The sequence below is a fragment of the Salvelinus namaycush genome, chromosome 22, assembly GCF_016432855.1.
Source record: "Salvelinus namaycush isolate Seneca chromosome 22, SaNama_1.0, whole genome shotgun sequence".
NCBI classification, from domain to species: Eukaryota; Metazoa; Chordata; class Actinopteri; order Salmoniformes; family Salmonidae; genus Salvelinus; species Salvelinus namaycush.
Window position 1 is genome coordinate 14,507,402 of NC_052328.1, and position 26,630 is coordinate 14,534,031.

Consider the following 26,630-nt stretch of genomic DNA (forward strand, 5'->3'; position numbering starts at 1 on the left):
TGCCTTGCTAGCTGACTTACTTTTCCACTGTCGAGGCACTGTTTCCTGACGCATTCTGCCCTGTTCTGAAATAACTTCCTCGGTTTACAATCATGCTGTGGATGTTTTATTAATTTGTTCGTTATGCGAGACTCATTACTAACCACTTCCACACACAAAACACATTGTGGACGCTCCTCGTTATAAGTGTGTATGAAAGAGAGAGAAACTCGTCGCTGTATATGCGTTCCATGACAATTGAGCTCAGTCTGGTTTTGTAGCTAGCATCTATTTGATGACAGCGGTGTGGGAATGACAAGTCAGTGGCTGACAGCGCATAATCTGCCGCTTGAACGACAGCGCTGCATCGTGTGTGTCGCGGAGTAATCTTCAAGAAAACTGCAGAAAAAAAGATCCGGTAAACCGCGAAGCACACTGGCATCTCCCTCTCACTCTCGCGCAGCTGCCAAACTGAGCAGAGACCGCTGCTTAAGCAGAAAGCGCCCTGAACAGAGAGCACAGATGCACTTAGCCAAATCAATTCCTGTAATTAATGAAACAATTATACATTTACACTGACACGTCGCGATCCACCATTAACTGGTCCGCGACCCATACTTTACTTTAAGAAAGGCTGTTTTATGATGATTGTGCAAATTGTCACATTTCTCTGGGGCCACAACTCAACAGCGCGCACCACTCCGCAAAATGCGTCCATTGATTGAAACAAAACACCCGTATGCTAGAGTTTGTTTACATTATCTGCTCAAAAATTCGCGCAACACTGTAAATAACTAAATAAGAAGATCTAAATGTATATTTTCATGAAACTGATTGAGATCAAATGGTTGGCATGCAGATTGCAGATATTTATTTATACCAGCAAGGACTGGAGTTGTTTTGTTGCGGAGAAGTCGTTTCCTCCACTGCATATGTGTAACTGTAAAACATTTAATGTCATGGAATTGCTGAACAAAAAGGATTGTTTATGTCAGTTAATATAATCACTAATAAAGACTGCGAAATAGTTCTTCGATATTTTATTCCGTATATATGCGATACATATACAACAGCAATTGACAAGGCAAAAAAACAGTGCTCATTTTTGTTAGTTGCTTTATTTTTTGTAAGAATTTACAACGTAAAGTCAATTAATTCTGTTATAATTTCAAGATGGCATTGATATTATAAAGAATGAATCTGGAAAAAAAGTTAATTCTCAAGTAAATGTTTCAATCAAGTGAACACGTCCTTGAGCAATTTATTTTTATTTCATAACATTTGTTTAAATGGGACCTTTATAAAGATAACATATATAAAACACCATTATTCTGGATGAATTATTCATAATTCATTACAGCACCTTTTCTTATTTAAAAGATGTACTATGCAGAAATCGCTTCGCCATTTCCTGGTTGCTAAAACTCTAATTGTTCGCCTAATTTCAGTTGATGTGACAAAACAAGCAGGTATAGTGTAGAGTAATTTTACCATCAAACCCCTGTGAAATATATTTTTCATAAAAAATATATTGTATTTTCAGCTGTTTGAAGCTGGTGTACAAAACTGAAAGTTAAAAGACCCAAAAACGAAATTTAAGAAGGGGAAGCATAGAAATAGCGCACAAAGAACAGATCTACCACTTCTTAGACTTGCATATTGCAGCTTTAAAGAGAACTGCCTTTAAAAAGCAAGAATCCCTTTGAAAACTGCATATGTGGCATCTATATGAGTAAGAAACAGTTATTCTAGCGTCAAAATTGACTACCAAGTGTAGTTCTGATAATTTTGTTCATAAACTCAGTCTCTTCTAAAACAGAGTTTGGAACATCCGTGCATCACAACAGGTAAATAAATGAAGGTTGTGTTTTGATTTTAAAATGTCCATTGGCCTACTAACATGGGTTGAACAACGGTCAGGAAACATACATCCCAGACTGTATCTATCTTGAGTGTCTTGTGTCTTATATAAATGAGCCATACATAGTGAACAACTGAAGGACTGTGGTCATAAAACTAACTCAGCTTCAGCACAGTATAAAATTCAGAATGGAGTGAGTGAAGTGAGCTGTTACTCAAGTGACCAGTGCCAAGTTGCCAACACAACGTCTTAGCAGTGATAAAGCCTACTTCATTATTTATTCTGAGATGTCAGGCTCTTGTACTGAGCATAGGCCTTGATGATCTCTGAGACAACAGATGGGTCATCCAGAGTGGACACATCGCCCAGGTCTCCTGTCTGCTCCATAGCCACCTTCCGCAGGATTCTCCTCATGATCTTCCCAGAGCGTGTCTTGGGAAGTCTCTTCACTACCTGAAAGAGGTCAAACGACAGATAGATGAAAGAAACCATCTATTATTAGTTTAAAACAAATGCCATTTCCATATAATAGGATCTTCAACAATAGCAATTTTACATACTGCCTTGAATAACAGGAATGCACAGTTTAGTAACCACAAACAGTGTGAATGTCCTCACCAGAAAGTGGTCGGGGACAGCATACTTTGTTTGTTATCTTAGTGGCCCCAGACCTCTCAGATCTTTAACGACTGCTGTCTGGTTCAGGGCATATACTAGGATCTTCAACAACAGCAGTTTTGCATACTAACATAAATGCACAGTTTAGTAACCACAAGCAGCATGAATATCCTCACCAGAAAGTGGTCAGGGACAGCATACTTTGCTATCTTAGTGGCCACCAGGTCTCTCAGCTCTTTAACGACTGCTGTGTGGTTCAGGGAAGGGTCTTCTTTCAAAACCACAAAGGCAAAGGGAACTGTTGTACAAGGGAAGGAAAACATGCAACAAAGCGTTGATAGAATGTGCCAATAACTATGAATTAATTGCAAGTTGTAAATAAACTTCAATGCACTTGATAGTCATATAGATGTACACATATGTCATTTCAGTGTACATAGATATATACATATGTAATTTCAGTGTACATAGATATATACATATGTCATTTTATCAATCTTGATCTTCTTTTGGTTAGTATGTGGGTTGGTTTAATCTCATGAAGAACACCACATATATTACACTAGTATTGACACACCTGAAGGCTAGTGCCTATTCCACTAAAGGGGAACAGTGGCTAGATTCAAGGAGAGAGTTGACTCAAAGCTAAGAAGCTTTCCATTTCCTGGTGTACTGTTATTCAACGGTTTAGAAGCCATTTCAAAGCTCCAGAAATATCCAATTCACATACATACTGTAAAAAATGTGTATTGTGCGTGTTAATGTGGGATGATAGAGGTTTTGCACTGTATGTCTATATTCTTATTCTTACCCTCTCCTTTGATATCATGGGAAATACCAATCACCGCAGTCTCAGGAACGGCTGGGTGTTCATCCTAAAAGACAGAAGACAACCATTCAAGAAATGTATAAGAAATCCCCATTGACAACAACAGTACAGTGACTCTTTCACATAATCATGATATTGATTTTATTAGTGAGTCAACTGAACATACAGCTGCCATTCATGTAACAAATAGGCTAGGTGTGTTAGTTCTTACCAGGGCATCCTCAATTTCAGCAGTACCCAATCGGTGGCCACTAATGTTGATAACATCATCCATACGCCCAGTTATCTGATAGTAGCCTTCTTTAGACCGATATGCTCCATCCCCAGTGAAGTAAAGACCTGGAATAGAATCAACTCCAAAGCTCACCCTTGGGTAATAAACAGTGACCTAAGGTCTCTCAGTAATCGTTATCTAAATAACATTGTCAACACTGTTTGCCATGTTAGACAAATATACTGGTATTATTTTTTAGCCCTGCTATCACAAATCAAATCCAAATCAAATTTGATTGGTCACATACACATATTTGCAGATGTTATTCGCAGGTGCAGCGAAATGCTTATGTTTCTAGCTCCAACAGGGCAGTAATACCTAACAATACAAAACAATACACACAAATTTAAATAAAGGAATTAAGAAATATCAGAATTAACAATGAATCCAAAATATAAATATACTGTATATACTGAGTAATAAATAAATAAATAAATAAAGGTGTGTAAAGCAGTAGTTATATAGGATGAGCCTAGACTAAAATAAAGTATATAAACTCAGCAAAAAAAGAAATGTCCCTTTTTCAGGACCCTGTCTTTCAAAGATAATTCGTAAAAATCCAGATCTTCATTGTAAAAGGTTTAAACACTGTTTCCCATGCTTGTTCAATGAACTATCAACAATTAATGAACATGCACCTGTGGAACGGTCGTTAAGACACTAACAGCTTACAGACGGTAGGCAATTAAGGTCACAGTTATGAAAACTTAGGACTCTAAAGAGGCCTTTCTACTGACTCTGAAAACACCAAAAGAAAGATGCCCAGGGTCCCTGCTCATCTGCGTGAATGTGCCTTAGGCATGCTGCAAGGAGGTATGAGGACTGCAGATGTGGCCAGGGCAATAAATTGCAATGTCCGTACTGTGAGACGCCTAAGACAGCGCTACAGGGAGACAGGACGGACAGCTGATCGTCCTCGCAGTTGCAGACCACATGTAACAACACCTGCACAGGATCGGTACATCCGAACATCACACCTGCGCAACAGGTACAGGATGACAACAACAACTGCCCGAGTTACACCAGTAACGCACAATCCCTCCATTAGTGCTCAAACTGTCCGCAATAGGCTGAGAGAGGCTGGACTGAGGGCTTGTAGGCCTGTTGTAAGACAGGTCCTCACCAGACATCACCGGCAACAACGTCGCCTATTGGCATAAACCCACCATCGCTGGCTGGACCAGACAGGACTGGCAAAAAGTGCTCTTCACTGACGAGTCGCGGTTTTTTCTCACATGGGGTGATGGTCGGATTAGCGTTTATCGTCGAAAGAATGAGCGTTACACCGAGGCCTGTACTCTGGAGCGGGATCGATTTGGAGGTGGAGGGTCTGTCATGGTCTGGGGCGCTGTGTCACAGCGTCATTGGACTGAGCTTATTGTCATTGCAGGCAATCTCAACACTGTGCGTTACAGGGAAGACATCCTCCTCCCTCATGTGGTACCCTTCCTGCAGGCTCATCCTGACATGACCCTCCAGCATGACAATGCCACCAGCCATACTGCTCATTCTGTGTGTGATAACCTGCAAGACAGGAATGTCAGTGTTCTGCCATGGCCAGCGAAGAGCCCGGATCTCAATCCCATTGAGCTTCTCTGGGACCTGTTGGATTGGAGGGTGAGGGCTAGGGCCATTCCCCACAGAAATGTCCTGGAACTTGCAGGTGCCTTGGTGGAAGAGTGGGGTAACATCTCACAGCAAGAACTGGCAAATCTGGTGCAGTCCACGACGGGGAGATGCACTGCAGTACTTAATGCAGCTAGTGGCCACTCCAGATACTGACTGTTACTGTTGATTTTTACCCCCCCCCCCCCCCCCCCCCCCCTTTGTTCAGGGACATATTATTCCATTTCTGTTAGTCACATGTCTGTGGAACTTGTTCAGTTTATGTCTCAGTTGTTGAATCTTGTTATGTTCATACAAATATTTACACATGTTAAGTTTGCTGAAAATTAACGCAGTTGACAGTGAGAGGACGTTTCTTTTTTTGCTGAGTTTACATATGAAGTGGGTAAAACAGTATGTGAACATTATTAAAGTGACCAGTGTTCAATGACCTTGAGGTGTAGGGTAGAGTACCGGGTGGTAGCTGGCTAGTGGTGACTATTTAACAGTCTGATGGCCTGGAGATAGAAGCTGTTTTTCAGTCTCTCGGTCCCAGCTTTGATGCACCTGTACTGTCTCCGCATTTTAAATGGTGGCTGGGTGAACAGGTAGTGGCTCGGGTGGCTGAGGTTTTTGATGATCTTTTTGGCCTTCCTGTGACACCGGGTGCTGTAGATGTCCTGGAGGGCAGGCAGTGTTCCCCTCAGTGATGTGTTGGGCTGACCGCACCCCCCTCTGGAGATCCCTGCGGTTGCGGACGGTGCAATTGCCGTACCAGGCGGTTATACAGCCCGACATGATGCTCTCAATGGTGCATCTGTAAAATATTGTGAGGGTCTTGGGGTGCCAAGCCAAATTTCTTCAGCCTCCTGAGGTTGAAGAGGCGCTGTTGCGCCTTCTTCACCAAACTGTCTGTGTGAAATTTACCATTTCAGGTTGTCAATGATGTGCACACCGAGGAACTTGACAATTTTCACCCTCTCAACTGCTGCCCCGTCAATGTGGATGGGGTCGTGCTCTCTCTGCTGTCTCCTGAAATCCACGATCATCTCCTTAGTTATGTTGACGTTGAGGGAGAGGTTATTTTCCTAGCACCACTCCACCAGGGCCCTCACCTCCTCTTTGCCACTGTAGATTGCTATCTACCATTTTCATATTGATTTCACTATGAAAAAAAACGAAAACTATTTTCTATAGCTATAGACTTCTGTAACGTTAAAAGCATTGGTTTCATGCATGTTAACATTAGAAGCCTCCTCCCTACGTTTGTTTTATTCACTGCTTTGGCACACTCCGAAAACCCGGATGTCCTAGCCGTGTCTGAATCCAGGCTTAAGAAGGTCACCAAAAATCCAGAAATTTCCATCGCTAACTATAACATTTTCCGACAAGATAGAACTGCCAAAGGGGGCGAAGTTGCAATATACTGCAGAGATAGCCTGCAGAGTTCTGTCATACTATCCAGGTCTGTGCCCAAACAATTCGAGCTACTTTTAAAAATCCACCTTTCCAGAAACAAGTCTCTCACCGTTGCTGCTTGTTATAGACCCCCCTCTGCTCCAGTTGTGCCCTGGACACCATATGTGAATTGATCGCCCCCCATCTGTCTTCAGAGTTCGTACTGTTAGGTGACCTAAACTGGGACATGCTTAACACCCCGGCCGTTCTACAATCTAAGCTAGATGCCCTCAATCTCACACAAATCATCAAGGAACCTACCAGGTACAACCCTAAATCCGTAACCATGGGCACCCTCTTAGATATCATCCTGACCAACCTGCCCTCTAAATACACCTCTCCTGTCTTCAACCAGGATCTCAGCGATCACTGCCTCATTGCTTGTGTGCGTACTGGGTCCGCGGTCAAACGACCACCCCTCATCACTGTCAAACGCTCCCTGAAACACTTCAGCGAGCAGGCCTTTCTAATCGACCTGGCCCGGGTATCCTGGAAGGATATTAACCTCATCCTGTCAGTAGAGGATGCCTGGTTGCTCTTCAAAAGTGCTTTTCTCTCCATCTTAAATAAGCATGCCCCATTCAAAAAATGTAGAACTAAGAACAGATATAGCCCTTGGTTCACCCCAGACTTGACTGCCCTGGACCAGCACAAAAACATCCTGTGGCGTTCTGCATTAGCATCGAGTAGCCCACGTGGTATGCAACTTTTCAGGGAAGTCAGGAACCAATATACTCAGTCAGTTAGGAAAACTAAGGCTAGCTTTTTCAAACAGAGATTTGCTTCCTGTAGCACTAATTCCAAAAAGTTTTGGGACACTGTACAGTCCATGGAGAATAAGAGCACCTCCTCCCAGCTGCCCACTGCACTGAGGATAGGAAACACCGTCACCACCGATAAATCTACAATAATCATAATCATTTCAATAAGCATTTTTCCATGGCTGGCCATGCTTTCCACCTGGCTACCCCTACCCAACATCTCAGCACACCCTGCAGCAACTTGCCCAACCCCCCACCCCCCACCCCCCGCTTCTCCTTCACCCAAATCCAGACAGCTGATGTTCTAAAAGAACTGCAAAGTCTGGATCCCTACAAATCAGCTGGGCGAGACAATCTGGACCCTCTCTTTCTAAAATTATCTGCCAAAATTGTTGCAACCCCTATTACTAGCCTATTCAACCTCTCTTTCGTATCGTCTGAGATCCCCAAAGATTGGAAAGGTGCTGCGGTCATCCCCCTCTTCAAAGGGGAAGACACTCTAGACCCAAACTGCTATAGACCTAAATCCATCCTGCCCTGCCTTTCTAAAATCTTTGAAAGCCAAGTTAGTAAACAGATCACCGACCATTTCGAATCCCACCGTACCTTCTCCACTATGCAATCTGGTTTCCGAGCTGGTCATGGGTGCACCTCAGCCACGCTCAAGGTCCTAAACGATATCATAACCGCCATCGATAAAAGACAGTACTGTGCAGCCATCTTCATCGACCTGGCCAAGGCTTTCGACTCAGTCAATCACCACATTCTTATCGGCAGACAATCTGGACCCTCTCTTTCTAAAATTATCTGCCAAAATTGTTGCAACCCCTATTACTAGCCTATTCAACCTCTCTTTCGTATCGTCTGAGATCCCCAAAGATTGGAAAGGTGCTGCGGTCATCCCCCTCTTCAAAGGGGAAGACACTCTAGACCCAAACTGCTATAGACCTAAATCCATCCTGCCCTGCCTTTCTAAAATCTTTGAAAGCCAAGTTAGTAAACAGATCACCGACCATTTCGAATCCCACCGTACCTTCTCCACTATGCAATCTGGTTTCCGAGCTGGTCATGGGTGCACCTCAGCCACGCTCAAGGTCCTAAACGATATCATAACCGCCATCGATAAAAGACAGTACTGTGCAGCCATCTTCATCGACCTGGCCAAGGCTTTCGACTCAGTCAATCACCACATTCTTATCGGCAGACTCAATAGCCTTGGCATCTCAAATGACTGCCTCGCCTGGTTCACCAACTACTTCTCAGATAAAGTTCAGTGTGTCAAATCAGAGGGCCTGTTGTCTGGACCTCTGGCAGTCTCTATAGGGGTGCCACAGGGTTCAATTCTCGGGCCGACTCTTTTCTCTGTATATTACAATGATGTCGCTCTTGCTGCTGGTGATTCTCCGATCCACCTCTACGCAGATGACACCATTCTGTATACATCTGGCCCTTCTTTGGACACTGTGCTAACAAACCTCCAAACGAGCTTCAATGCCATACAACACTCATTCCGTGGCCTCCAACTGCTTTTAAATGCTAGTAAAACTAAATGCATGCTCTTCAACCGATTGCTGCCTGCACCCTGCCGCCCGTCCAGCATCACTACTCTGGACGGTTCTGACCTAGAATATGTGGACAACTACAAATACCTAGGTGTCTGGTTAGGCTGTAAACTCTCTTTCCAGACTCACATTAAGCATCCCCAATCCAAAATTAAATCTAGAATCGGCTTCCTATTTTGCAACAAAGCCTCCTTCACTCATGCCACCAAACATACCCTCGTAAAACTGACTATCCTACCGATCCTTGACTTCGGTGATGTCATTTACAAAATAGCCCCCAACACTCTACTCAGCAAACTGGATGTAGTCTATCACATCTGTTTTGTCATCAAAGCCCCATATACCACCACTGCAACCTGTATGCTCTCTTGGCTGGCCCTCACTACATATCTGTCGCCAAACCCACTGGCTCCAGGTCATCTATAAGTCTTTGCTAGGTAAAGCCCCACCTTAGCTCACTGGTCACCATAGCAACACCCACCCGTAGCACGTGCTCCAGCAGGTATATTGCACTGGTCGTCCCCGGGGCCAACACTTCCTTCGGCTGCCTTTCCTTCCAGTTCTCTGCTGCCAATTACTGGAACGAATTGCAAAAATCTCTGAAGCTGGAGCTGGAGTCTTATATCTCCCTCCCTAACTTTAAGCATCAGCTGTCTGAGCAGCTTACTGATCACTGTACCTGTACACAGCCAATCTGTAAATAGCACACCCAACTACCTCATCCCCAAATTATTACTTACACTCTTGCTATTTTGCACCCCAGTATCTCTACTTGCACATCATCATCTGCACATCTATCACTCCAGTATAAATGCTAAATTGTAATTATTTTCGCTTCTAGGGCCTATTTATTGCCTACCTCCCTACTCTTCTACATTTGCACCCACTGTACATAGATTTTTCTATTTTTATTTTCTTTTGTGTTATTGACTGTACGTTTGTTTATGTGTAACTCTGTGTTGTTGTTTTCGTCACACTGATTTGCTTTATCTTGACCAAGTCACAGTTGTAAATGAGAACTTGTTCTCAACTGGCCTACCTGGTTAAATAAAGGTGAAATAAAAAAAATAGAGAGGAGCTTACAGGGAAACGGAATTAGGCCAACTCACCAGGATATGGTTTGAAGTATGCATCCACAAATCTCTTGTGGTCCCCAAAGATGGTCCGGGCCATTCCAGGCCATGGTTGGCCAATACAAAGGGCTCCACTGACATCATTTCCTGATATAGGCTTACCCTGTTGGTGATAAAAGGAAAATGAATCAAACATTTTAATAACTTATTAGGTTCTCTCACATTAAAACATTGGAATTAATAAAACTAATCAGTATAGAATGTAAACACAAAACATTACAAGTGCATTTAGAAAAAAATCATGCAGCAAGCATGTCACAACAATAATAACAATAAGAATGTGTCTGTTCATAAAGATCAACCTCTACAGTAAAACACATAGCTAACAACAATACATAGAAATTCAGTGCATGCAGGTCATACAGTACTGCGTGTAGATTTACTGTTTACTGAAATTACTAGTAAAAGACACGGAGAGGGGAAATTAAGTTTCGAGGTCACGTTACCACTCCAACAAAGCCCTGTAAATATGTTAATCAAGGAAAGGGAAGCATATGCTGGTTAGTTTTAATTGCAATGTGAAAGGCAGTAAGGCGGGTGTGACCCATCTACCACAGGGACACGTTGGTTCAAGCTTGAGGGATTTCTGGACTGAAAGATATCTCTGTCCTTAAGTCTCTCTGTTCTAAAGCTGAACAGACTGGGACTAACTAGAGGCTCCACATGTAATACTGAGGGGGGGGGGGGGGGGGTAACAACAGCTCCAGAGAGATCCCCAGATACACACTGCCTTTTCATCATTTCACTGTCCCACAATTAGCGTCTAACGTACAGTACTTAGTGCTTTAAAATACCAGTTCAAATCAAAATCTAATTTTATTTGTCACATGCGCCAAACACAACTGGTGTTTACCGTGAAATGCTTGCTTACGAGCCCTTCCCAACGAGGCAGAGTTTTAAAATAATGATACAAATTAAATAGTAATAAAATGCACTAGAATGGAGCTATATACAGGGAGTACCAGTACCAGGTCAATGTAGAGCTATATACAGGGAGTACCAATACCAGGTCAATGTAGAGCTATATACAGGGAGTACCAATACCAGGTCAATGTAGAGCTATATACAGGGAGTACCAATACCAGGTCAATGTAGAGCTATATACAGGGAGTACTAATACCAGGTCAATGTAGAGCTATATACAGGGAGTACCAATACCAGGTCAATGTAGAGCTATATACAGGGAGTACCAATACCAGATCAATGTGGAGCTATATACAGGGAGTACCAATACCAGGTCAATGTAGAGCTATATACAGGGAGCACCAATACCAGGTCAATGTAGAGCTATATACAGGGAGTAACAATACCAGGTCAATGTAGAGCTATATACAGGGAGTACCAATACCAGGTCAATGTAGAGCTATATACAGGGAGTACCAATAACAGGTCAATGTGGAGCTATATACAGGGAGTACCAATACCAGGTCAATGTAGAGCTATATACAGGGAGTACCAATACCAGGTCAATGTAGAGCTATATACAGGGAGTACCAATACCAGGTCAATGTAGAGCTATATACAGGGAGTAACAATACCAGGTCAATGTAGAGCTATATACAGGGAGTACCAATACCAGGTCAATGTAGAGCTATATACAGGGAGTAACAACAATACCAGGTCAATGTAGAGCTATATACAGGGAGTACCAATACCAGATCAATGTAGAGCTATATACAGGGAGTAACAACAATACCAGGTCAATGTAGAGCTATATACAGGGAGTAACAATACCAGGTCAATGTAGAGCTATATACAGGGAGTAACAACAATACCAGGTCAATGTAGAGCTATATACAGGGAGTACCAATACCAGGTCAATGTGGAGCTATATACAGGGAGTACCAATACCAGGTCAATGTGGAGCTATATACAGGGAGTAACAATACCAGGTCAATGTAGAGCTATATACAGGGAGTAACAATACCAGGTCAATGTAGAGCTATATACAGGGAGTACCAATACCAGGTCAATGTAGAGCTATATACAGGGAGTACCAATACCAGGTCAATGTAGAGCTATATACAGGGAGTAACAATACCAGGTCAATGTAGAGCTATATACAGGGAGCACCAATACCAGGTCAATGTAGAGCTATATACAGGGAGTACCAATACCAGGTCAATGTAGAGCTATATACAGGGAGTACCAATACCAGATCAATGTGGAGCTATATACAGGGAGTAACAACAATACCAGGTCAATGTAGAGCTATATACAGGGAGTAACAACAATACCAGGTCAATGTAGAGCTATATACAGGGAGTAACAACAATACCAGGTCAATGTAGAGCTATATACAGGGAGTAACAATACCAGGTCAATGTAGAGCTATATACAGGGAGTACCAATACCAGGTCAATGTAGAGCTATATACAGGGAGTAACAACAATACCAGGTCAATGTAGAGCTATATACAGGGAGTAACAATACCAGGTCAATGTAGAGCTATATACAGGGAGTACCAATACCAGGTCAATGTAGAGCTATATACAGGGAGTAACAATACCAGGTCAATGTAGAGCTATATACAGGGAGTACCAATACCAGGTCAATGTAAAGCTATATACAGGGAGTACCAATACCAGGTCAATGTAGAGCTATATACAGGGAGTACCAATACCAGGTCAATGTAGAGCTATATACAGGGAGTACCAATACCAGGTCAATGTAGAGCTATATACAGGGAGTACCAATACCAGATCAATGTGGAGCTATATACAGGGAGTACCAATACCAGGTCAATGTAGAGCTATATACAGGGAGCACCAATACCAGGTCAATGTAGAGCTATATACAGGGAGTACCAATACCAGGTCAATGTAGAGCTATATACAGGGAGTACCAATACCAGGTCAATGTAGAGCTATATACAGGGAGTACCAATACCAGGTCAATGTAGAGCTATATACAGGGAGTAACAACAATACCAGATCAATGTAGAGCTATATACAGGGAGTACCAATACCAGGTCAATGTAGAGCTATATACAGGGAGTAACAACAATACCAGGTCAATGTAGAGCTATATACAGGGAGTACCAATACCAGGTCAATGTAGAGCTATATACAGGGAGTACCAATACCAGGTCAATGTAGAGCTATATACAGGGAGTAACAATACCAGGTCAATGTAGAGCTATATACAGGGAGCACCAATACCAGGTCAATGTAGAGCTATATACAGGGAGTACCAATACCAGGTCAATGTAGAGCTATATACAGGGAGTACCAATACCAGATCAATGTGGAGCTATATACAGGGAGTAACAACAATACCAGGTCAATGTAGAGCTATATACAGGGAGTACCAATACCAGGTCAATGTAGAGCTATATACAGGGAGTACCAATACCAGGTCAATGTAGAGCTATATACAGGGAGTAACAACAATACCAGGTCAATGTAGAGCTATATACAGGGAGTAACAACAATACCAGGTCAATGTAGAGCTATATACAGGGAGTAACAACAATACCAGGTCAATGTAGAGCTATATACAGGGAGTACCAATACCAGGTCAATGTAGAGCTATATACAGGGAGTAACAATACCAGGTCAATGTAGAGCTATATACAGGGAGTACCAATACCAGGTCAATGTAGAGCTATATACAGGGAGTACCAATACCAGGTCAATGTAGAGCTATATACAGGGAGTACCAATACCAGGTCAATGTAGAGCTATATACAGGGAGTACCAATACCAGGTCAATGTAGAGCTATATACAGGGAGTAACAACAATACCAGATCAATGTGGAGCTATATACAGGGAGTACCAATACCAGGTCAATGTGGAGCTATATACAGGGAGTACCAATACCAGGTCAATGTAGAGCTATATACAGGGAGTAACAATACCAGGTCAATGTAGAGCTATATACAGGGAGTACCAATACCAGGTCAATGTAGAGCTATATACAGGGAGTAACAACAATACCAGATCAATGTGGAGCTATATACAGGGAGTAACAACAATACCAGATCAATGTGGAGCTATATACAGGGAGTACCAATACCAGGTCAATGTAGAGCTATATACAGGGAGTAACAATACCAGGTCAATGTAGAGCTATATACAGGGAGTACCAATACCAGGTCAATGTAGAGCTATATACAGGGAGTACCAATACCAGGTCAATGTAGAGCTATATACAGGGAGTACCAATACCAGGTCAATGTAGAGCTATATACAGGGAGTACCAATACCAGGTCAATGTAGAGCTATATACAGGGAGTACCAATACCAGGTCAATGTAGAGCTATATACAGGGAGTACCAATACCAGGTCAATGTAGAGCTATATACAGGGAGTACCAATACCAGGTCAATGTAGAGCTATATACAGGGAGTACCAATACCAGGTCAATGTAGAGCTATATACAGGGAGTACCAATACCAGGTCAATGTAGAGCTATATACAGGGAGTAACAATACCAGGTCAATGTAGAGCTATATACAGGGAGTACCAATACCAGATCAATGTAGAGCTATATACAGGGAGTAACAACAATACCAGGTCAATGTAGAGCTATATACAGGGAGTACCAATACCAGGTCAATGTAGAGCTATATACAGGGAGCACCAATACCAGGTCAATGTAGAGCTATATACAGGGAGTACCAATACCAGGTCAATGTAGAGCTATATACAGGGAGTACCAATACCAGGTCAATGTAGAGCTATATACAGGGAGTAACAATACCAGGTCAATGTAGAGCTATATACAGGGAGCACCAATACCAGGTCAATGTAGAGCTATATACAGGGAGTAACAATACCAGGTCAATGTAGAGCTATATACAGGGAGTACCAATACCAGGTCAATGTAGAGCTATATACAGGGAGTACCAATACCAGGTCAATGTAGAGCTATATACAGGGAGTAACAATACCAGGTCAATGTAGAGCTATATACAGGGAGCACCAATACCAGGTCAATGTAGAGCTATATACAGGGAGTACCAATACCAGGTCAATGTAGAGCTATATACAGGGAGTACCAATACCAGATCAATGTGGAGCTATATACAGGGAGTAACAACAATACCAGGTCAATGTAGAGCTATATACAGGGAGTAACAACAATACCAGATCAATGTGGAGCTATATACAGGGAGTACCAATACCAGGTCAATGTAGAGCTATATACAGGGAGTACCAATACCAGGTCAATGTAGAGCTATATACAGGGAGTACCAATACCAGGTCAATGTAGAGCTATATACAGGGAGTAACAACAATACCAGGTCAATGTAGAGCTATATACAGGGAGTACCAATACCAGGTCAATGTAGAGCTATATACAGGGAGTAACAACAATACCAGGTCAATGTAGAGCTATATACAGGGAGTACCAATACCAGATCAATGTAGAGCTATATACAGGGAGTAACAATACCAGGTCAATGTAGAGCTATATACAGGGAGTACCAATACCAGGTCAATGTAGAGCTATATACAGGGAGTACCAATACCAGGTCAATGTAGAGCTATATACAGGGAGTAACAATACCAGGTCAATGTAGAGCTATATACAGGGAGTAACAATACCAGGTCAATGTGGAGCTATATACAGGGAGTACCAGTACCAGATTAATGTGGAGCTATATACAGGGAGTACCAGTACCAGATCAATGTGGAGAGCTATATACAGGGAGTACCAATACCAGGTCAATGTGAAGAGGTATGAGGTAGATATGTACATGAAGGCAGGGTAAAGTGACTCGGCATCACGGTAGATAATAATAATAAGAGTAAAATACATAACAGAGCAGTAGCAGCAAATGATGTAAAAGTGTGTGAGTGTGCGTGTGTGTGTAATGTGTACGTGTGTTTGTGTTGTGTGTGTGTGTGTGTGCGTATGTAGTGTATGTGAATGTGTGGGAGTGTCAAGGTAGTGTGTGTGAGTGAGTGTATATATGGTGTGTATATATAGTCTACTGGGTGTGCGTAGGGTCAGTGCAAGATAGAGTCAGTGCAGATAGTTCTGGTACCATTTAATTTACTATTTAGAAGTCTGGCTATAGCAGTCTTATGGCTTGGGGGTAGAAGTGGTAGCAGAATGAATAGTCTATGACTTGGGTGGCTGGAGTCTTTGGCAATTTTTCAGGGATTCCTCTGACACCGCCTGGTATAGGGGTCCTCGATGTCATGGAGCTTGGCCCCGGTGATGTACTGGGATGTCCCTACCACCCTCTGTGGCACTTTGCGGTCAAGGGCGGTGCATTTGCCATACCAAGCGGTGATGCAGACAGTCACGATGCTCTCGATAGTGCAGCTATAGAACTTTTGGAGGATTTGAGGACCCATGCCAAATATTTTCAGCCTCTTGAGGGGGAAGAGGCGCTGCCATGCCTTTTTCACAACTGTGCGTGTGTGTGTGGACCATGTGAAGTCCTTACATTTACATTTAAGTCATTTAGCAGACGCTCTTATCCAGAGCGACTTACAAGTACATACATTCATACTTTTTTTTGTACTTTTTGTACACATCCTTAGTGATGTGTACGCCAATGAACTTGAAGCTCTCGACCTGCTCCACAACAGCTCTGTCAATATGGATGGGGGCGTGCTTTCCCCTCTTTGTACTATAGTCCACGGTCAGCTCCTTGGTCTTACTGACATTGAGGGAGAGGTTGTCGTCCTCGCACCACACCGCTAAGTCTCTGACCTCCCTGTAGGCTGACTCATCGCCTTTGGTGATCAGGACTCCACCGTCATGTCATCAGCAAACTTGATTGATAATGGTGTTGGAGTCATGCGTGGCCACGCAGTCATGGGTGAACAGGGAGTACAAGATGGAACTAAGCACACACCCCTGAGGGCCCCCGTGTTTATGGTCAGTGTGGCGATGGTGTTGATGCCTACCTTCATCACCTGAGGCTGACCCGCCAGGAAGTATAGGATCCAGTAGCAGAGGGAGGGGTTCAGTCCCAGGGTCCCTAGCTTGGTGATGAGCTTGGAGGGAACTATGGTATTGAACTCTGAGCTGTAGTCTATGAACAGCAGTCTCCCATTGTTATTTCCCCTCTTGTCCAGGTGGGAGAGGGCAGTGAGAAGTGCAATTGAGATTGTGTCATCTATGGATCTGTTGGGGCAGTATGCAAATTGGAGTGGGTCTAGGGTGTCTGGGATGATGGTGTTGATGTGTGTCATGACCAGCCTTCAAAGCACTTCATAATTACAGATCTGAGTGCTACAGGGTGGTAGTCATTTAGGCAGGTTACCTTGGAGCTCTTGGGAACCGGGACGAGGGTGGTCAGCTTGAAACATGTTGTGATTACAGACTGGGACAAGTAACGGTTGAAAATGTCTGTGAAGACACTAGCCAGCTGGTCTGTGCATTCTTTGAGAATGCACCCTGGTATTCCGCCCGCGGGCCTTGTGATTGTTAACCTGTTTTCAACTTTTGAACGGAGAACGAGGTCACACAGTTGAGGAGGGGAAGAGTGGAATTTCCTTGGAGCAGTTGGACATGGTCCAGCTTGAATTGTTATACTTTTTATGGCTTCTGAAGAACGAGAGTCCAAAGTCCCAGAATGCCGTCAGAGGAGAATGCGGTAATACAACTGACTACATTTCACAAGGACTTGATTCACAAAAATGGAAGGTAAAACATTTAAGGTTGTGCCTTAATAATGAACATAGAAGAAATACATTTGATATTTTTCTCTTAAGTTTTCTCTTAAGTAAAATCTGTTTAAAAAAAATACAAATTGACCATTTCATTCTGAAAAAGCAAGAGAGTTGAATTGATTTGAATTCAGCACAGACAGATCACCTTCTCCTCCATGAGAACAGGCTGAATGCCAAAGAAGGGCCTCATGGCCATGGCCGGAACAATTTCAGCACCCTCTTCAGCTGGCCTTGGAGCAATACACACACCTCCCGTCTCTGGGGACAGAGGGACAGAGAGGAGATGCATGGAGAAGTGCAATAAGGAGGGTTAAAGGGATGTGCAGCTGACATATTGGAGAGTAGTTGATATGTACTGCATTTGACCTAAGTCTGGCTGTACTACAGATTGTCTATGTTTTGCTGATGGGGAAGAGGGGTGAGGGTTGAACCCCTGTGGCTATGGAAAATTAGTAATAAGTGATAATCACCTTAATAAAAAAGGAATTGCAGTACTGTACAAGAAAATTACACTTCATTTTGATATTAAGCCTTTGGAAGAACCCCACTCTCCAGCCCCCCTCAAAAGACTTAGCACATACGCCCATGGAGAAAACCCCAGAAAGTGATTTTTGAGGAATTAGGTCATGACCCTCCCCACTTCACTCCTGCCAGGCCCTCACTGGAGAGCCTCCTCCCGCTGGCGGTTGGGGGAGAAGGGGGTAAGTGTGTTGGGGGTGAGGGAGGGATTATTTTAATTCATTTTCAGTGCAGATGTACCTTGTGCTAATCGCAAATTAGGGTTAAGCCACCAATAAACAGAGTATCAGACAGACTTATTGTCTAGATCAGCACAGAAACCACCATAACAAATCAAGATGCGCCTTAGAGGCAGAGCTTTCTCCTCCACCAGCATGCAACATCAGAGCACAGGCGTTAGCATTCATTTGATGCACAAAATAAGCTTGCTTTTCAAGTCATGATTGTCTCCTCCTTCTTACAAACATAACTTGACCTGATTTTATATGCCTTTGATAAGCCCTTTGTTTCATGTAATGTAGTGTATTATGATGTCCTACATGGTAGTGCAATAAAAAATGTTAGACTCTTTAAAAGACTGAGGAGATTTTATAACGCACAATTAAGCTAAGGCAATTTAAAGTTGAAGCATTTACCACATCAGACAACCTTGGCCAAGACATTCAGCCGCCCTGATGTTACCTGTCTGCCACCATGTATCCACTAGGGGGCATCTTCCATCTCCCACCACGTTGTAGAACCACTCCCATGCCTCGTGATTGATAGGCTCCCCCACTGCAAGAAGACAGGTACATTCAATACAGTACACCCAGCTCTGGGCACACTCAGAGCTAGTTTAAGATATTGTGAAATGTACTCTAGGCATAAACATTCTGTATTATTTAGATAATGGGCTACCTTTTTACTGATAGAGTATTTCAGTAATAAGACAATAATAATAAAGATACGAAATGCTTTGAACTGATATGACTTATGATAATGTTGGCCTATGAATGTGATGATAGCTATAGCCAAGAACTCTGAAAATGAATTGTTTATTAAGGTCATTGTAACACTGACAGGAATCACTGGAATCAAGTCAAGTTTCCATAATGCGCAAAGCCACTGACTTTGAATTTGTAATTGAGTTGCAGCTATGCAACTCAATTGCACACAGAACAGTTGATCAGTTATTTAATTAATCTGGTAGGATCAACTGTGTGCTCATTGGCAAATTATTATGCAGGGGGCACTGATCTAGTCTCTCACCAGAGCCGAGGGTCTTGAGGGAGGACCTGTCATACTTTTTTACCCAGCTCTCCTCATATTTCAGCAGCAGCCTGATGGCAGTGGGAGCACCGTAGAACTGGTTAATGCCCAGTCGCTCAACTGTTTCCCAGTATCGCCCTGAGGGAACAAAGACACATGGTCATTATGGTAAAGGAATACACACGCACGCAAATATCAGCAAAATATATCCTTCCTGTTTCCATAACCCACTAAATAGTGACACAGAAACAAGAACAGGAAATGTCCTATTATGCCAAGGCTATAGAGGGCATTGGCCAATGTCATATCACTACAAAGTTTACAGCAAACCTTAACAATTAACTTATAACACTTTGAAGCACTCCTTCAGTCAACAAGCCATGGTAATAAGCAAAGAATAAAATTGTCATCAAGACAGTTAATGAGTCACTCAACACTGGAGAAATGCCAGCGAAGCCAGTTACAACTACAGTGATCCACTTTATTCACATTTCTAAGGTTTTCTTGTTGTTCCAAACACTACATATACAAGTTATCCGCGTGTTATAGAAAGAAAAATATTGCGTATTACGGTAATAGTTATACATTAGTTCTAGCACACATAGCAACAGGACGTCTTAACACATGCATAGATAATATAGAACTTCTAACTTGTCTATAAAAATAGAATCAAAAACAATAATGATTTTTGTCCCTTATTGCCCCTAGCCCAGTGAATAAGTATTCCAATACTGCCAATAGCTGTGACACCCACCCAGCTGGTAACAAGTCACCTGGCTATCTCTCTGTGGATACGACCTGTCTAACTCTATGGCCTCTGGTAAAGAGAACAAGTGAGTAAAAAGCACCAGAAAAGAAAGGACAAACTTTAATGCTTGATGTCAAAGTCTCCTGCCAAAGTATCCTCTGTCTCAATGTAACAGTTGTAGACACATCTTAATGATTAATAGTGGATGATCATGTCAATCAGATATTGTCAGGGTGCAGCCCTTGTACTTGTACTGTTATAGCTCACCGGGGTCTGGGTACACAGGAGTGCTCTCAAAGAGGACAGTGGTGGCACCATTACACAGAGGACCATACACCACATAGCTATGACCAGTCACCCAGCCAATGTCTGCCACACAGCCAAACACATCGCCCGGATGGTAGTCGAAGACATACTGCAAGAACAAGAACACGTAAGGTTAGAGACAAGGTCCATTGAGCAATGCTGTACTTTTCCAGACAATGAAATCATCAAAATTACAAGATTGCGAAATTCTGACTAATTCTGGCTAACGTATACATGCTTTCCCACACAACATGGCTGCCACATTGATAGTTCTCTGAGCAGAACTGCTCAACAGCCTGGCAACAGCAACAGGTCTCTCTTTGGCATGGTCCCAAGAGGCCCAGTCTGTTTCAGGGGGATACAGATATAAAGCAGCTTTGTCTGTTATTTGAATCTAAACAGCCAACATGCCAAAAAGAGACAGTGCGAGCAATTGCCAAACGTCTGTTTGAGTCTGAGCTGGTAAGCTACTTAGAAATTAGCAGCACATCTCGTGCAGATTCATAGCTGTGTTTTCATTCTATTATTATCACTAACATCATGTAAGCTTTGTGTCTGTAAATCCCACCAAGCACAACATGCTCACCAGCATCGAAAAGCAGGGAGAAAACAGATGTTTTTATTTGTCAGTCAAATGGGGCTAATTTTGACCCAGAATATGGAATGGGGCTTCTCTCACAAAAGGGGAACACTGAATTCATTGTTCTGATCTAAGCTATGCCAAACCATGTGGCAGAATATTTATATTGTTCAAACTGCCCTGTCGGTAGCCCCCTTTCTGTAGCCCTCATCAAAACATTCTCAGACAACACAGTAATTGGGCCTTCCTCCTCCTTTTATAGTTGGTTGTATTTATCAGCTAAACAAATGCATATTTTCTGCCACATCACCATTTTAAGGAAGGCACCATACCTGCATTTTCTTCTCTGAAGTAAGAAGTATTCCGTAGAGGGGTTAACTGAAGACATACCTGGTGAGTCAGTGCAGCATAGAGCAGATAGCCAGCCTGTGTGTGGACAATGCCCTTGGGCTTGCCTGTACTGCCTGACGTGTGGAGCATAAAAAGCATCTCCTCACTGCCCATAGGCTCTGGAGCACACTGTGCAGACTCACTGGCCATCGCCTGAGACAGAGAGGAAAAGAGTGGGAGACTGGAGATATGGTTTGGTGATATGAATGTTTCTTGCAGTGGAATTACTAAATGCAGCTAAATGCAGTGGAATTACACTTGATTTGCTTCAAGTTAAATGTGTGCTATGTCATCACGCTACTCTCATAGTAGGTCTGTCTATGTACTTTGTTCAATGGTACTGTACACAGGTTGTTCTTACAAACAAAACACCTCAAGGTGTTTAATCTCGTCAGTGACAATGGCAGATGAAATGACAGACAAATAAATAGATCTTTCATAACAGATATTAAAATGACAGATAACATCGCAAAACGGTTCTTTCAGTTCACCACTTCATCTGTGAGCAGAGCTTGGCTGCAATGCAAACTGATCCCGTTACAGGACTGCCACTGGCTTGTCCCGCTACTCAGACTCATTATTACCTTCTCCATGACACAATAAAAAGTATGAAGAACAAGTTTTACCTCCTCCAATGGGATGTCTAGTTTGCCCATGGGAGTTGGGTTAGTGGTCCTCTGGGCCACAAACACATGTTGGACAGTGGGGCAGTTCTTCACTGCAGCATCTACTGTAGGTTTCAGGTCTATGAACCGGCCTCCCCTCACACCTTGGTTACACGTGATCACAGCTTTACACTGGGCTGCAGGGAGATGGGGAACACAGTCTGAGAGATCTGAGATCATGCGGACACATCCCTACACAGTCTAACTGAGAATATGAAGTACTTTGAGAAAATGCAAGCAGCTTATCACAATTTCAAGATGTCAATAGGCCTAATTGCTATCTGTTGGTTCTGTTTGAGGTATACACTGAGTGTACAAAACATTAGGAACACCTTCTAAATATTGAGTTCCACCCCATTTTGCCCTCAGAACAGCCTCAATTCGTCAGGACATGGACTCTACAAGCTTTCTACAGGGATGCTGGCCCACGTTGACTCCAATGCTTCCCACAGTCGTGTCAAGTTGGCTGGATGTCCTTTGGGTGGTGGACCATTCTTGATATACACAGGAAACTGTTTAAGGTAAAAAAAAAACACAACAGTGCTGCAATTCTTGACACACTCAAACCGGTGCGCCTGGCACCTACCACCATACCCCATTCAAAGGCACTTAAATCTTTTGCCTTGCCCATTCACCCTCTGAATGGCACACATACACAATCCATGTCTCAAGGCTTAAAAGTCCTTATTTAACCTGTCTCCTCCCCTTCATGAAGTGGATTTAACAAGTGACATCAATAAAGGATCATAGCTTTCACCTGGATTCACCTGGTCAGTTTATGTCATGGAAAGAGCAGGTGTTCCTAATGTTTTGTACACTCAGTACTGTACTGTACATGTTATAAAGGTTTGAGATGACATGTTGCTCCTAGTTTTCTGTCTCATCCTTCAGTTTGTGTCCTAAACTGCTGGCCTTGTGTTTGATCTTTCTAAATTGGCCTGGTTTCTGTCTGACCGCAAAATGCAGCTTGAATTTAAACAACCCTTGCCTAGTCTCATGATGTTAGGAGCGTTTGAGTAAAACAGGTTAGTTTCTCACTGGAGTTAAGTTGGGAAAAAGGGGAGGAAACTTGATGACTGGTGTATCCCAGAAACAATGGCCAAGAGCATGTTCAATTTTAAAAATCTGACATTGCTCTATGCATAATGACTCACTTGGGAGTGCTGAGAACTTGGCAGCCATTCATTCAAGCCATTTTAGGGGTCATGGCCATTGGAACTATATCCTGTTTAACTATCAGACATTTATCCTGTGCCTTTGAATAGAAAAGCTGAAATTCCTGTAAACTCTATGAGTACGCTTTATTTAAAGGCGCAAAGCTTAAGTATTATGTCAGCTTTGTATGATTACAGAAACCAACATCGAAAATCTCTCATTTTTATTTTAACTTGAATAGCTGCATGCATGCACAATTGAAATGACCTTGTGCCCTTCCCTTGTGCCCTTCCCTTGTGTTCAGTCAACCATTCAAATGTCATGTTTGGGCTTTAAAGGGAGCATCTGTATACAAAACACAAACGTCCTTGAAATGCATTCTTCACTCCAGTATTAATGCTATATTGTAATTATTTTCGACCTCTAGGGCCTATTTATTGCCTACCTCCCTACTCTTCTACATTTGCACCCACTGTACATAGATTTTTCTATTTTTCTTTTCTTTTGTGTTATTGACTGTACATTTGTTTATGTGTAACTCTGTGTTGTTGTTTTTGTCACACTGCGTTGCTTTATCTTGGCCAGGTCGCAGTTGTAAATGAGAACTTGTTCTCAACTGGCCTACCTGGTTAAATAAAGGTGAAATAAAATAAATAAAAAATTGTGACCTAACATTTCTAAAGAGTTCATCTCAGTCAAACATGAGTCCAGGCCCAGTATCACTCACCATCTTGAATCCTCCCAGCCAGGGCCTCTGAGCTGAACCCAGCAAACACCACCGTGTGCACAGCACCGATACGAGCGCACGCAAGCATGGCAGCCACGGCGATGGGCGACACTGGCATATAAATGGCCACCCGGTCACCTTTGTTGACCCCATGCCTCTTCAGGGTGTTGGCTAGGCGGCAGGTAGTCTCAAGTAGCTCCCTTTAGAAAAGTTGTATAAAGTTCAGACAGAAGTTATTACTTGGAGCAGCAGTTACCTCAAATATTGTTGCGTATGTAAGTTATTAAAGGTATGTATTCTGTATTGATTCCATCAAACACTATCTGAAGTGTACACTCTTAGGAAAAAAAGGTGCTATCTAGAACCTAAAAGGGTTCTTCGGCTGTCTCCATAGGAGAAGGATTTGAAGAACCATTTTTGGTTCCCGGTAGAACCTATTTGGTTCCAGGTAGAACCTTTTTGGGTTCTATTTAGAAGCCTTTCCACAGAGGGTTCTACATGGAACCCAAAAGGGTTCTCCTATGGTGATAGCCGAATAAGTATTTTGTTGTAAGATGAGAGTCTTTGAGAACTACTTTGAATCCCTACTCCTTGCAATCCATATAGGAAGATGTATATTAGTGACTTTGAGGCTTCTTTGAGGCACTGAACAATGGATAACTCTGATTAATAATTTTTGGGAGCACTGAAATTACCTTCCAGTACACTTTCAGTTTCATGTCTAGTGAATGTTCAGTTGGACACCCCACAACTTCCTGTTTACATTCTGATCCAGGAAGCAGCTTTAGTCGTTATTGCAGAAAGGCCTCATTTTGAAATCTCACACTACCACCTTACACCATAACTGTGACACCCAACCAAAAATTATTTTGCAATTTCAACAGCACTTCCTTATGATTTAGTCTCATCAACAATAAAGTACATATGGTGTCTCATTCATAATGCAAATTGTAATGGGAGTATTTAAGCCTTCATGATTTGCTGATTGTTGTAACACAGGACATCATTGAAAAAGAGACTCTGGTATCAATTGGTATTCCTTGTATCAATAAAGGTTAAATGTTATGCTCTTTATGTACTATACAACATTAAAGTTAACAATATATCCATGCATATCCAGAACATGGTTCTTATCCAGTTCTTCTTTGGCACAGCTGAACATCTCACTGTGCATATCTAGAGAACAATTTGGAATATTGTAAATATTTAGATATTACTGCTGAATCTCTGCCATGTTTCCTCCTACCCTTTACAGTATAGCATAAACTAAAAAAACTGAACCTAACATGGATACTTGACAGAGGACAAGATTATGTTTTTACAGGATACAGATGTAGGATCTTAATTTGATTACCCTGTTGCAGGAAAACGTCCTGCACATTTTCAACCTGTAGTGTATTTGAGGTTGAAAATTCACATTTCCTGTTGCCGCAGGATTATTTTCATGCTGTAGCAAACTGGCTGAGATGAAGATCCTACATCTGGAGGCAATCATCTCTGGTTAACACCAGTGTGGAATGTGAAGTATGTTGGTTTTATACCTCCTACTCTGTTGCACAGATCAGTATAGATTTCAGCTCCTCTGCTGAATGACGTGGACACGTTCATTCCGATAACTCTCATCTACATCATATCTCAAGCTTTCCAAGATAAGCGTTACGTTATAATAGTCCCCCACCCTGTCGAAGGTCCTTGCATAGGCATGAACTTACCTATAGGTGATCTTTACCTCCGTCCCAGGTTCATCCCTCTCCCAGACCAGGGCGACTCTGTCAGGATGCTTGGCAACATGCACATCCAAACAATTCACTGCCAATTAAATGGATGAATGGATGAACTAATGTAACTTACTGTCCAGTATTCGGGGGCTGTCCAGTAAGCATAATGTACATTAAACATAGTTCGCAAACCTGAACAAGATCCACACAAACAAAAACAATATCAACTTAATCCTAGAAGAAAATAAGGCTTGAGCACGCACTTCCAGTCTATGTAGAATACTGAGTAAATGCTGTTATGCAATGGGGTAGTAAATATTTACAGTGTAGCCAATAATAATAATAATAATAATAGGGGATGGCAATTCTTACCAGAAACGTTCAACTGTCCCCCAAGAAACCAATTGATTTTCCCACTAGTAATTTCGCAGTCCCTCACTTGATCGAATGGCTTATTCCATGTAAGCCTCTCTTCAGCAATTGATCCCCAAAATGTTTCCGGATCTTTCACAGACAATTCGTATAACTCCTTGTATGACCATCCAGCGAGATTTGAGCTCAAGTGCGGTGTCAAGTTCGTGTTCCTATCGCCGATGCTGGAGACTGTTCGCCTCTGACACTGAACAGGTTTCAGAGAGGTCAATAAAATTCTCTTTCGGTAGCTGCCGTTTTTGAAGTATACACTGGCTCTATTTATTATATGTATCAAACTCCCGTTTTTATGTGCAGCCATATTCTGCTCCCCTGCTGCACGCAGAACTTGACCAGAGCCGGATCCTTTTCTTTCGAGTTTCCTTGGGTGGTACAGAAAGGGTGGGAACAAGTCGTTGATGAAAATGTATTATGTGAAGTTCAG

General features: G+C 42.5%; 1 protein-coding gene across 1 annotated transcript; it reads right to left on the reverse strand.

Moving 5' to 3' along the window:
* Window positions 1-1,004: 1,004 nt before the first annotated feature.
* Window positions 1,005-26,630, reverse strand: acss1 (acyl-CoA synthetase short chain family member 1). The gene is made up of 14 exons (XM_038960446.1): window positions 26,147-26,630; window positions 25,769-25,865; window positions 24,057-24,256; window positions 22,136-22,311; window positions 21,510-21,662; window positions 20,501-20,648; window positions 19,486-19,623; window positions 18,919-19,011; window positions 17,864-17,976; window positions 10,057-10,183; window positions 3,499-3,626; window positions 3,270-3,333; window positions 2,635-2,756; window positions 1,005-2,293 (listed from the first exon to the last, which is right to left on the reverse strand). The coding sequence occupies exons 1-14, from the start codon at window positions 26,505-26,507 to the stop codon at window positions 2,114-2,116; spliced, it is 2,100 nt and encodes a 699-aa protein (XP_038816374.1). The 5' UTR covers window positions 26,508-26,630; the 3' UTR covers window positions 1,005-2,113.

Bases quoted from the DNA above. Each gene is read 5' to 3' on its own strand.
- acss1 (XM_038960446.1), bottom strand. From the start codon at position 26,507: ATGGCTGCACATAAAAACGGGAGTTTGATACATATAATAAATAGAGCC. The intron at 24,257-25,768 runs GTAAGTTCATGC...ACTTTTCTAAAG, and splicing joins GAGGTAAAGATCACCTATAG to GGAGCTACTTGAGACTACCT. The intron at 20,649-21,509 runs GTATGTCTTCAG...TTGTTCTTGCAG, and splicing joins ATGCTGCACTGACTCACCAG to TATGTCTTCGACTACCATCC.